Source organism: Coturnix japonica, chromosome 4 (genome assembly GCF_001577835.2).
Source record: "Coturnix japonica isolate 7356 chromosome 4, Coturnix japonica 2.1, whole genome shotgun sequence".
Classification (NCBI taxonomy): Eukaryota; Metazoa; Chordata; class Aves; order Galliformes; family Phasianidae; genus Coturnix; species Coturnix japonica.
In genome coordinates, this window is record NC_029519.1 from 9189140 (window position 1) to 9202840 (window position 13701).

Below are 13701 nucleotides of genomic sequence, written 5' to 3' on the forward strand. Positions count from 1 at the left end.
CAATGAGAAGACAAGAAGCCTACAGGGACTCAGGCAGTTTTCTAACTGTTCTCTGCTCTAGGGAGTATATGACCCGGGCTGCTTATGGCTATAGCATTGCTGCCCTCTAGTGCTGCCAGAGTCTGTTCTGCTGCCAGTTCCCAGCCAGTGAGGGGCCTGGTGAGTGGGGTTCTGGTAGCTTGATGCAACAGCTGGGGCTGCTGGAAATCTGGTGCATAAAAATCCAGGGACTGTGCTTGGGAACTGGTTGTACTGTGTGCTGGCTGCACGGTACTACTGCTAGGAATATCGCCTCCCAACCCAGCCCCCCACACCCAAGATGGCGCCGCCCCCCCCCCTCCGAGCAGCCACTTCCGATTAGACATGGCGGAGCGGGCGGTCCGGAAGGAGGTGGGGGTTCGTGGCGTCACACAGCAGCGCCGCGGGTGGAGCCTGTCGTGTGAGGAGCGCCGGAGGAGGTGGGTGATGGGGCGGTGCTGAGGGCCTGGGCAGCACCGGGATGGGAGATGTGGCGATAGAGGGCGGCTGTGGGGCCGCTGTGCTGCGGGTTGTTAAAGTATTACTCCGTGGAGGTTGTTCTTAAGGCTTCCAGCCGGCTCTTGAAGCCGTTGGTTATCAACGGAGCGGCGGTAACGAGAGTTGCAAGAACAAGCTGTGTCTTCTTCCCGTTTGTTTTGGCGAGGTGAAGTGGTTCGTGTGGTAGGGAGGATTATCAGTCCCCTCACTGACTATGGGAGTAAACAGCTTATAAATAATGGGGATGCACTCACGGTCATTAGCCGGGCGTGTTGGTTATAGTTATCGAGGAGCCGTGTGACTGAATTTCTATCACATGAGGGGAGGAAAGGAAGGAGGAGGTGAATTGCTGCTTATTTTATTTTCTGTTTTGTCTGTTAGGAAATAAAACAGTTGAAGGGAAGCTCAGGAGGCTGTGTGCTATTCAGAGTGCTGCTCTCAGTGCTGCTGATGAAGCAGGAATCCTGCAGGAGTCTGCTTTACTCAGTGACCTGAAGTGTAGGGAGAAGAGAAGGCAGTGCCAGTCCCCAGGGCAGTGAGCTGCATCTTCCACTTGGACCTCAGCAGCAGGAGGATCCTGCTCCTTTCTCTGAGAGGACACAGCAAATAGGCAAGTTTAAACCGAAATAATGGCAAACTGATGTCCCTCATTGTGCTCTGGCCACCTGCTACATCAGGTTGCGTATTGGCTCTACTGTTGTCAAGGTTTGTTTCTTCCCGAGAGAAATATGAAAGGAACCAGTTTTGTGAATGAACTCTTTGCTCCCTGGGAGAACAGTGTTATCTCCTAAACTATAAACATTTTTGAGTGTGGCAGTAAATGAAAATCGGCTCTTTTGTTGTCACATTGTATTCCAGGTTGAAAAATAGGAAATTTTCAAAATACATTTACAATCTAAAACCTTTTTTTTTTAAAAAAAAATATTTATTTATATATATATTTATTTATTTTATGTCTGGTGATTTTTCTTGCCCCACTGTGTCATCTCTCCAGTACAAACTTAATGCCTATGTCAGCTAACAGTAAATTGCTCTGTAGTCCATACGGTGCCAGTGTCAGAACTGCAAGTGAGAAGCAGGAATTCTTGCCAAAACTGGCTCCATGAAAGTTCAAGAGATACATAAAGTGGGAACATTCTTCAGTTCTCTCTATACATGCAGTGTTCTTGATGAAACTCAACATTAGTTATTGCATTAAAAGGGCCTTCTGTATTATGACTGTGTAACTCTGAAACAGAGCTATAGGACTGTAGTCTGATCTAGATGATGAACTGTCAGCAGTGTCATCTGCTAAAGAGCACGTGTCTCATGTGTGTTTACTTGCCTGAGCAAGTTGTTTTTTCTTTTCCAGCTTACAGTTCCAAGAAGTGTCAGAGTGAAGCAAGGAGTAACCGAGCCCTGGGAGAAGATACTGAAGCTGTTTGCTGAATAAACGTTCTTCTCTTAGTTTCAATTGGCCTCTCCTGTGGATGAATGCTGTTGCTCAGAACAGAAAACTTGGAATAACTTTTGGATCGAACAGCTTGCTGTGATGTGAACTTTCCAGCAGATATTTACAGAGGAGAGCGGTCAGTAGTCCAAGAACAGAGTGTTGCTTGGCGCTGGAGTAGAACAGCCTCTTTCCACTTCTTCTGATTCTGCTGGAAGTGCAAATGAGCTCGTGTGGCGTCTGTCTCCATTTGTTTGGGTGCTCAAAGAAAAATCCAGTCTGAGGAAGCCTCTGGGAATAGACAGGTGAGAAATCCGTCAGCCCGAATTTGGCAATCTTTTAATACAATAAGTATAACCGGCTTCTGGGTGTTGTTAGCTTTAATTTGTCCAAGTTTTAAAGCCTTCATTAATTTTGAAACGCATTCCTCAGTTTTCTTTGCAAGCAGAGTGAAATGAAACATTTCTTTGTTTCTGTACTTGTGCATAGCAGGTGTTTGTAAAATGCTGATGGTCAGCAGGATTTCCTGATTTTCAAGGTGCTTCTTGTTCAGTTGTACTCTTAGCCAAATGGATCTCCTGACCTGGCAGACAGGGTGGCTGTGGGACTGGGCTGCTGGTACTGGTGTGCAGAGGGCAGCACAGGTGTGTGGCTGGAGTAGTTCACTGCACTTGGGACTCTGTTTGTTCCCAGAAGAACTTAAAAAGTACAGGATTGTTTGTTTTTAAAATGCCATTTAAACAATAGCTCTATAAAACAGAGAATTGGTTTTAGTTGCAATGCAACAGCCTAATTGATATCTTGCCTGCCAGAACTTGAGCCTTGCTGAAGTGTCCCTTTCTAAGATAGTTTTCTGCCCTCTGCCGTAGTGATGGGTGTATAGTTTTTTGGTTTAAGGCCTAGGAATTGGTTGCTCTGATGTATCTGAGTTTGGAAGTTAGAAAAGCACTGTAGGCCCTAAAATATCAAAGCTCAATTCTGTTTCCTCCTGTTATATTTTTAGGTAGTTGTCAGGAAGTTGTGCTATGCAAACATGTGTTCATTTTCTCATGTTTCTCCCCTTTTACAATGGATCTTATTCTTTCTGTTGCCGTATGATTTTGTTGGCGTGATTGCATTTCAGTACGGGGCTGTGCTATTACTGGCTAGAGCTGTGAGGAAAGATTTTCTTTTCATCTAAATATTTTCCTTCAATTACTCTCCAGCACTGCTTGGCTCCTTTAGATTTGATCCAGTTCTGTTGCATGGGAGAGGGGGGGTTGTTTGAAAAACAAGCCACAAAGCCAGTCATCAAATAAGAAATGGAGCAGCAACAACCAGTATGTTGGAAAATATTCTGGCTGTGAAACAATGTTAGTGATGTATTATTCCTTTAACTTTAGATCTGTTGGCAAGGTAGAAAGCTGGTTGTATGATTGTTCTGTTATGCTGTACACTTGGGAATGATGGTGTCATTCTTCTCTATGGCCTGTGGGTGTTCATCAGCTCCGTGGGTTCTCAAGGCTCATCTGTTGCTTCTGCATTTCTGTCCTACAACTGTTTCACCCTGTATGTGGGACTCCCCAGCACCTGTATTATTTCCTTCCTTTTGCTGTGTTACATAGTTTCCTTGCTCCATCCATGGTACAAGAGTTATATGAAAGGTAACACCAGCAGTGTCCCTGGTGGGTTCTAATGATGAATGACAACAGAACTTCTGCCATCCAGAGCTGGTAATCTTTAACATGTTTATATAGGGACACAGTGAATCCATGGGTTGTGATGAATACTCAGTGTACCTAGAACTTTCCTTTCCTGTCCGTTGTGGACAGCTTCATTTAGATTTTTTACAGAAGATGAAGTCTGACAGTGCAAGGTGCCCTTGTAAAGGAGCTGCCTGCAACTTAGACTGTGCTTGAGGGCTGCATTCCACACCAAGTGCATAAGGAGCAAAGAACTGGGGCTGGCTGATACTACCATCATACTGTTTCTAAACTGATCCAGCTGGTTTGTCCAGGAGCTGGAATTCAGGTCTTAGTGCCTCACTGTAGAATTTGACTCTGGATGCTTGAGTATTTATATGCTTTCCCATAAGGTTTCTAATTATTCACCCAGAAATAACTTAGCTTTTTGATAACACAGCATAACTTCACATGCGCTTGTTTCTGAAGCACAGCAAGCTATGATTTAGGAAGATCATTTTCTGAATGAGTCCCTTGAGAACGGAAGTAAATGGAGACTATCCATTTCCTAAATGTAGTTTGTGCAGCATTCATTGGCAAAACAAGTGAGGGAGCTTCCCCAGGACCCTGGTGTGCCTGCTGCATGATACAGACTAGACATAGCAGTGAGTGTAACTGCGGTTGGATAGATGGATAGTTAATATGATCAGCAGTAAAGCAGATGATTTAGTCTTCTGCAATGTCTTATGCCCATTACTGTTAAGCTACCAAAGTTGTAGTCCTTGCCTTTTGAGGATAACACTTGGATACTGTGAAGTGGCATGCAGGTGGCTTATTTCAGGACTTGTGGTGATGCTGCCAGTATTCTGTAGTTGCTGCTTTTCTATGTAGCTGTGTCATGCAAGGTGGTGTATTTGATGTCTGCCACTGCATGCTCAGAGTGAGGCCATCAAGGATTTCCTTGACAGAGTTGAGTTTGTCTTATTGAGGAGCTGATGAGACTGCCTGCAGGGGAGGTGGCTTTTACAGCACTGTTCTTACCTGAGCTAGGGGAGATTGGGAGAAGGGTTAGGCAAGGGGAAAGGAGTTCATTCCTTCTTTCTGTTGCTGACTTTCACATTAGTAGGCTTTTTGCTTCAGACTGCTAAATGCTCTTCCAGAGAAACTTACTGGAGATCAAGTAGAGGGTTAGGCAGCTTACTTCAACATTAGTTGCTTTACTCTTTAAGGGAAATTCACTTTGGGATAGTATGGAAATGTCATTGTGTTATGAAGGAGCTGAAGTTCTACATAGCTGCAGAACATTTACACTCTGAAATGTTGCAACTCCTTATGTAACCTGACAGCTGTGCTCTATGGCTGGAAAGTGAAAAGTGAACTATTTAATATGCATCCTTGTTTAGAAGGGGACTGAAACATTTGTAGAAATCCAATGAGTCCTGCTTATGTATTTCAGTCAGTGAATAAGCCCTTGGCTACCCTGGTGTTTGTGTGCCAGCTTGTTCTGGTTCAGTCAAATGGGTTTAAAAACTGTCGGATTGTATTTCACTGCTTCCAAAATAGCATTTTTATCCTCCCTCTTCAGGAAGTTTCTTTTTTTAACATCTTGTGATTGTGCAAGAAAGTGTTTATAGTTAGGATCAAACAGCCAGTCAGTCTGAGCAACGTGTTTACGTCTGGAATGAGATTCACTGCTTGGAGAAGAATGTCCAAAATCCATTGCATCATATGCACTGAGGAGTTCAGGTGGATTTCATGCAGGTGCAGGTGTTTGAAAGGTAATTCTCATCCTTTTAGAGTTCTATTAGAATAACTGGAATAAACGCAACAGGTAGAAAAATAGTGGGATAATTACATTGTTGTAACTGTGTCATCAAAACTAAAGATCCCATGTACTTGTGCTGGTTACACGATTAGTGTTTGTGGTCTGAATAGTGTGGTACTATAAGGAGATATGTGCACAGCCTAAAAAGTGAATTTTCAAAGCAGTAGCTCTGTGGCCATAGTAATTGACTTCACTCAGGAAGTAGGAAAGGGTCTGCTGTCTTGTGTGCCTTTTTAGATCTGTTAAGATCTTATCTTATATCCAAGTCACTTCTCACTTGATTTAGCACTGGATGCTTTGTGCTTAGTTGATCTGCATAAGCAGGTCAAAGTAATGAAGTGCTGTGCAATGTCAGAGAGATACATCAGAAGAGAGAAGCGAAAGTCTACCTTGCTTGCTTTAGTCCCTGACGGGGCCCATAGGGGAGCCCCAAGCCTTAGCACCATGGGTGCAGCATAGACCCCAGAGCTGCTGCCCAAGTTCATTGCTTGGAGAGAGGTGGGGGGATGTCTGCAGCCTTCAGACATGTGAGCATTGCCCCATGGTCCCCTTGACTCCCCTTTGCTTTTTCTTTGAGTGGACTTTGGCTGTAGCTACTTTAACACAGTCCTGTGACAATCTGAGGTTGGAACCAGTTGCCAGGGAAGGGGGGAAGGAGCCTACCTCATTAATGAGAACGAGCCTTTGGGACTGTTCTGCTTCCCAGAGCTCTCCTGGTGAAGGACTTGGCTGTGGGAACAGCTTTGTCTGTGATCCAGCTTCGCTGGAGGTTTTGGCAGGAAGGACTGCAGAGCTGTCATCCAAGATTTTGATGTTCTCGGGATGAAATCCCAGCCTCATCTGTTCTTAATGCTGAGGCCGTCTTTGTGATGCAGAAGACCCGCACTTAGTCTGACTGTTTTGCTGGCGATCATGTGTTAATCACACACTTCTGATTTGCTTTGGGAAGGCTAAATTAGGGAAATCTGAGTGCTCTTGAGGGCTTACTAACCTAGGGATGGCCTGTTTTTCAGTTCAGGTTAAACTGCTTTTTGTCAAAACATTGAGTAGAAAATTGAACTGGAAGTGCTTATAAAGAAACACACAGAGATGTGTGTAGAGGCTGCTGGACTGGGCGTATGAAATTAATGCTGAAGATACTATTTCTGACAGTGATATCTGAAAAAAATACTGCCTTTGGAGTCAGTGGGCACTTCTGCCTTCCTGTAAGGAGTATAAGGAATAGAAACCACACTGAAGTGGGTAATGCTCAATAGGACAAACACCAAACTAATTAGGGAAAGGTAGGTGTGTGAACAAGAAGAGAGCCTGGACTCAGGAGCTGTCATGGGCCCATGGTTAGCATCACAAGGCAGATGCCAATTAAAATGACTTCTGGAAACACGAGTGGCAGCTGTACAGGACCCATGTTTACTCTGCCGTGGATTCTTTGCATTGAATCACTTCCTGCCATGGAAGCTGGCTGGGTTGCAGTGCAGAGGTGTGTCAGCAGGTTGGAAGCAGCGTGCATAACTCTGGAAACAGGAGTAGCTGTTGGGAAATTCAAGGTGCGGTCCGTATCTCTAAGTAGGCAGGTTACTTAGGCTAACATAAATGTTTCTTCCTGTGCAGGCAGGAAGAAGTCAAATGCTCTGAGGACAGAGCATGGCTGTCCTGAGTGAAGTTGGGACCTGTCCAATTGTGTTCATCTTGTCATGGTATTTCACAGGTATCTGCATGTGGGGCAGGCCTTGCTCTGCATCTCCAGTACAGCAGCGTATGTGGCTTTCCACAGAACCCTTCACTGACTGGGTTTTAGAACTCCTGCTTCTGAATTCTCTGCAGGTGGGGAAGCCCTGAAGGTAGAAGAGGCTCTGTGTGTGTTGGGGAACTAACTTAGCCCTTTTGGTGCCTGTTTAGAAACCTGTTTCCTGCAGCATTTGTAGGAAACCTGAATATTATTTACAGACAAGTGACCAGCGTTAGTTCTTCCTGTGGTTATATTCATCACTTCTGTGTACTTTCATTTTGATGAGAACTCCTCTCTGCACGCAGCCTTGCCCAATTGCTGTCTTGCATCACTTTTCAACACGAATTTGCTACAAATCCAGAACAGGGCTTGATTTAGCAACCTAATAACTAGCAATTCCAGTAAGATCATAGAGTGTTAAACGTGACTTGGAATTGTTTTAGCACAATTCCTTAGAACTATGCCCAGTGTGATTAATATTTCAAAGAACTTGAGCGTGCGCCGGAAGAGGGAGGGAGAATGAGGTTTCCTGGATAGGCCAATTGATGCAGCAGATAGCTGGGAGGAAGCAGCGAAGAAAAGGTTTGTAATAATGTGTTGCTACTGTTACCAGTGAGGTTGAGCTGAATTTGTACGAAACAAGCTTTCTTTTTGCAGATGGCTTTTGAAGGACTGAAGCCAGTCTTGAATTGGGTTGGAGCCTGCGGTTTTGTCTGTGTGCTTGGAACCTCTTGTTGTTGTTGTCACCTGCGTTAGTGGGTGGCAAGGGGGATTTTTGATCTAGTCAATGAAACGTCAAAACATTTTGCTTTTAAAGCTAGCTTTCCTGACAGCCATATATGATTCTTAACACTTACAGAAACAAGACTTGTATTCAGTGAAGAAGTAGAGTAACTCATGAGTTGGATTGAGATTTGCCTCCAGTTGAGTTTTCTGCTGTAGTGGGCTGAGTGGTTTAAGTGGAACAATGAATAATTCAAGAAGAGATGAGACAAATGCAGACTTAATGACATCAGCTGTTAGTCTGTGTGCTTGTCAGTAAATAAACATGCCTGGCTGGCAGTTACACTGTTAACACAGTGCACCTATATGCCCAGTTTACAAAACTGTTGGGGAAACTTGAAACATGGCAGGATTTCTGTGTCGCTTTCTATCAAGCATTACGTAGTAAAGCCTGACAGGAGCGTTATCTTGCTCTAACAATGTCAGATCATAGCACAGAATATCCTGTTGTGGCTTACTGCTCATCTCCCTAGGGCTTGTGTGAGTATGTTTAAAAACAAACAAAAGGACCACATATAAATGCTAAATCAGTTCAGCTCTAAGCATTTGTGTTTGGGTTGTGTTGGTCCATTTCCCAGTTTCTTTAAAACAAGCTATTGTTCCAGACTGGTTTCGCCGTTCAACAGTTTGCCCATTGTTTGCTGTTGCTCAAACAGCAGCAAGGGCAGCAACTGACCTGGATTGTGGAGAACATGCAGTGCCTCTTTGAGCTGCGGATCCCAGAACATCCCCAGAGCCCTTTCTCCGCTTGAAGAAAGGTGGGCAAATGCTGAAGGGGGAGAAGCAGTTGTCTGCTCTTCAGATTAGAAGCAGGCAGTGAGACAGCGAGAAGTCAATATAGGTAACTAAATAATTTTACAACCATATGCTTACCTTTACAGTGACGAAAGATATGTTGATAATCTTCACTGAGCCGTTAAGCCCTTCTGTTAAATGATTTATGTGCTGCTTGTGAAACTGTAGCATCGCTAATAAAATGTTTTATGTGCTGGAATAGCATTTCATTTATACCTGAAGATCTTTCCGTGCTTATATACTGCACCTGGAGGGATATAGAGCATGGCTTTAAAACTCCTGGCAGTCATCAGCTCACCAACTGGTCGCTTCAGGTCTGCATGAGGGGAACTGATAGCAGTCAGTTCAGGAGGCACGTAGAATTGGAGGTATGACTTAGAAAAATTGTCATCTTTTTATAAGGCAACAAAATAATACTTTCCAGGGTTGCACTGGTGACTGAACTGAACATCTGTTTTCATTAGGGCAAACTTTTTAGGACTTATGGGGTGCTTGCCAAGAAGAATTCCAAAGGGGAGAATTCCTCTTGCGTTTGGGATGTTTGTGCTTTATACTATGGTGGTAAAATCCTCCCGATGTCTTCTGGGAACCAGAGGGTTTCACAGGGAACAACCTGCTGTAGCAGCACGCTGCTGGAACAGAAACGTTCTGCTTTTTTTATTGGGCTGCACATGATATTTCTGTGCCCTTTCCCTACAGTGTTTCTTTTGCTGCTGCAGCAGGTCACAAAGCTGCTTAGTTCAAATCTTCCTGTGAACCTTTTGAGGCTGCGTTACAGCAGCAGTCTGTTGTGCTGCGGCTCTCACCTGGCATTGTCTTTTCTTAGCAGTTGGACCCTGGTTAACTGTGTGAGAGGCACACATGGAGGTCTTCTGTATGCGTGGTCTTTTGATGCTTAGCTGTTAAAGAAGAAATTACAATTAGTTTGTTAAGATCAATTTTTTTCTTCTGATCCTTTGTTAAAATTGGAGAAAAAACAAACCACCCACCCCTTTCCTCTGTCTGAAAAGCACGCAGTCAGTGCATGTGCCACAGCACCATCCCATTGGGGCTGAGGATCTGCTGGCAAGGCTGGGTTGGTGCTGCCTGGCCTGTGGGGGTGACCCAGCAGTGCTCCCTGCAAGCTGTGCTGGCTTCCTCCTGTAACTCACAGCCTGCACATGGGAACCTGGGTCTCCCAGGTTTACGCTTCATGAACTGTGATATGAGGAAGTCCCAAACAATTGACTGAGTTGACCAATGCGTTGTTGTTCTGCTCATGTTATAGGCTCCTCTGCTCTGGAGCTGCTGGCTCCCCTTGCCTTCTGCTGTGGTTTTTTACTTGTGGGTCTTGTTGAGCAGAGGGATGTGTGCATCTTTATGCAGAGATAATGTGGGGAGAATGTGGGGCTTGGGATGAAAAACCAAAGTGGGAGAGGGGAAGAAGAAGTGCCGTGAACTTCAAAGCTTGACTTTGATTTGCTAATCTCTGAAAAAAGTAGCCTTGTGGTCTGGCCCTTGTGTTTCTCTAATTTAAGTAGCCGCTAGGTGGTAAACTTGCTCCTTCCCCACAGGAAGAATGACTCATAGAAGCAGCTGATCAGAATTACTCCATGCTCTTTTTAAAGAGCATAATGTCTTTGTGCTGGTGGTGGAGTTGGAGCCAAGCCCCGTATCAGATGAGGAGGAAAAAGTGTTTTGGAAACTTTTAGCATGTTCCAACTTCGAAAGCCTCAGGTTTGCATTCCTGAAGAGCTGCTCCAGGCCCCCTGCTTAGCTTTGCAGCCCTTCTGTATCGTCAGGCTGGTGTGTGTGGGAAGGGAAGGGGAAATCGTTTCAGAGCTGAGAGAACATCAAGACAGTCCGACAAGGAGGAGAACAGGTTTGCAGGATACAGGAGATGGTGTCGGAGCATGAAATGGGGAGAAAAGCCTGAAATATCTGGTGCTGATTTAAGTGTTGCAAGTGACGGAGCCAATGTTGTAACAGAGACTAGAGGCGGGTTTTTTTTCAGCCAGAATGGCAATGGGGTACTCTGGGCTTCCTGATTGTTGTTGCTGAGTCACATCCAGGCATCACAGGGCTGGCTTCTTCAGGTTCTGTTTTGTTGCTTCCCTTTTGCCCCACTGAGATGGAAAGAAATGTCAGGCTGAAAAAGAAGTAGAAGTTAACAGGAGCAGCTCCAGAAGGATGGCTTGGTACTCACTGGAGCGCTGGGAGAGCCCGCAGCCCTTTGGTATGTATCATTACCATGGGAGGGTTATAGAGAGCGTGCAGACCATGCCAGCACCCTGCTGCGTGGTCTGATAGGAAAGAAGCAAAAGTATTGTGATACATTAACCATGAGATAAGCATGAGAACAGTCACTGTGTTTCTGTATGCGTGATTTAGACTGGAAATGTATTTTTTGCTCATAGAGGGGATATTATTGTTTAAAAAAAATTGGTTTAAAGCTGTATCTCTCAAGACTGATATAGGACTTATGAAAGAAGAGGGGCACTGAATTATCTTGTGTCCAGCTGTATGGATGCTAGATGCTTACCCAGTATCTGCAAGCACTGGAGAGTGGTTTGCTTTTTGGTTTTGTTGTGAGTGACAACGAAGTTAGGGATAAGGAGCAGGAGCTGACACTGCTCCAGTTTCCTCCCTTTGGAACAGGCAGTGTGTGCTGGCAGCTGTGTGCCCTCTTGTCTGCTAAGGGAGGCAGCTTTATCAGGGCTGGGGATTCACGCTTTTAGTGCAGAGAGAATACATGAATATAGACCTCTTTTAACCCTCCTTTCACACACATAAGCTTACACGCAGTCTGACTGGAAAATACCTATTAGACTGTTCTGTTGTGTGTTAACCCTGTGATGCAAAGCATAGTTTCTTAGCTCTCTGCTGGGATGGGTCTTGCTGGCCCTGCCCCATTTACTGCAGGGAGCAGATTAGCTGAGGGACAGCATTGCACTTCAGTGAAACCTGATTTTATTGTTAGCTGGCAAAGAATAGCCTTGAGCTCCAAAAAAAAAAAAGTAAGGCACCATTAGTTTTGTGTGCGCACTGATTGAGGTTTAACCTGATTTGCCTTTGTGCTTTTGGAATGTGTTAAAAGCATCAGTTCTGGCAGAGCAGAGTCCAGCAGCTCATGTGCCTTCCTGGACAGTGAGTTCCCAGCAGCAAGTGCTGAGCATTTTCTTTACTGGTGTGTTCTGCACCAGTTTAGTGAGTAAACAGGGCTTAAAAATTAAGCAACACTCTTTTCTACAGTGTAAGGCTCAGTAAAGAGCTCAGTGTGTCATTTCACTGTGCAATGCCAACATTTTTTTTTGGAGTGGTGCTTTTTTGTTCATAGGAAGTGCTTTTTGCAGACTGTGTAATTCAGACTGTTTGCACATGCTGCCTTCTTCCCTTCCTGAAATAAGGCTGAGCTGCAGATTTGGTTCCTCTCTAGTTCCCTTGTACGTATACAAGAGAAAAGCAAACATGGCCTATCGTCTCATTGAGATGTAAAGCTTTCTATTTTCGTGTTCCATGGGCTGTTTTTGAGGCTGAGACCTGATTTTATATATATATATATATATATATATATATATATATATTTATTTTTTTTTTTATTATTTTTTTTTTTTACTTCCAACCTAGGCTATTATTAAATGTTTAGATCCTGTTGTGCTCTCACAGTCTCCTTGCCATCCTAGGCAGTCACAGAATCACAGAATGGGTTGTTGTCATGGTTTTGTATGGGAAGTGGTCCAGCCTGACTAAATCAAGAACTAGGTTAGGCTGCCCAGGGCCCCCTCCAGCCTGGCCTTAAGCACCTCCAGGTATGGGGCACCCACACTTCTCTGGGAAGAAGACAGGCCTTGTGTCATGGCCTGCTGCCAGCATCTCCTCGAGATGGCCAGGTCAGGCAATGGGTTAGGGATACTTGATTAAGAATATTTGTGAAGTTGTATTGTGGTTTGCTGTCTAGGTCAGAGAGCCCAGCAGCAGCAGTGGCTCCGTGTTTCGGATCCTTTCTTCTTGTATGCTGGGTCTGTCATGTGTGCTGCCATCCTTCAAGGCTGGAGAACTGGTGTGCTTGCACAGGCTATCTGCAAGTCAAGCGTGGTCCCAGCACAAGGGCAGCCGTGCTTTGGTGCTGGGAGTATGCAAGTGGGTGTGTATAGCTTTCTAAACTTGTTACCTTTTAAGGCCACAGGTGTCTTAATACTGCTGTGTGTCTTCACTTCTGATGGCAAGAGCAATGCTGCCTCTTTTGACGTTTTGGGACAAAATGTCCAGGGGACACTTGCCCAGTTAGTTTATAAAATGTCTTCACATTTCTACTCTAAAAACATTTCTACTCTTAAACCTTTCCATTTGCTCCCAGGTTTGGAAGCTCTGGCCATGGATCAGAAAGGCTATCGACGAGGGAGTTTCCAAAGCAGCACTAGTGATGAAGATATGCTAGAAATAGCAGGAGCATCTCTGGACTTCTCTATGGCAGATGATGATCCACCACTCGACAGAGAAATGGGAGGTAATACCATGCATCTCTCCACTTTTTTATATTGCCTTTTGGTGTTGTCTTTTTCTCTGTGGTCTCTGCTTAGTGTGAAAGACGAACATTTCATGGCACCAACACAGTTTGCAATATTCTGCACTGCATTATAACTGTGAATAGTCTTTTGCAGAGCAGCCAAACAATTGTTCATATGCTACACTTGGCTTCCAATGTTGCTTTTTAAACAGTGGTTGATGGGAAGTGTGTTGTCTACAAAGTGAAAAATAACCTTAAAATAAATAGCAATTGCAAGAAGCATGTGAATGACATCAGTGTAATGGAGAGGCACTGTGTGTTTATTCTCCAGTATCTGAGCTGCTTCAGCACTGGCATCCAGTAATGTGGCAGGGAGGAAAACTCCTCTATTAACCATGTACATGATCATCTTCATATTAAATGCAGCATATCCTGTCTTACCACTTTGCTTTTAAGGTTTCTGAGTAGTCCTTTCTA

At 44.5% G+C, this 13701-nt stretch overlaps 1 protein-coding gene across 6 annotated transcripts in view; it reads left to right on the plus strand.

The window, feature by feature from the left end:
* The first annotated feature begins 376 nt into the window (after positions 1-376).
* LOC107312840 (H(+)/Cl(-) exchange transporter 5) overlaps positions 377-13701 on the plus strand; it is a 35903-nt gene continuing 22578 nt past the window's right edge. Inside the window, exons 1-3 of one of the 6 annotated variants that reach the window (XM_015860627.2) lie at positions 377-458; positions 1868-2250; positions 13075-13224. In XM_015860627.2, the coding sequence (XP_015716113.1) occupies positions 13092-13224 (133 nt within the window). In that variant the 5' untranslated portion in view covers positions 377-458; positions 1868-2250; positions 13075-13091. The other 5 variants (XM_015860626.2, XM_015860630.2, XM_032444259.1 and 2 more) reach the window with 5 other exon arrangements.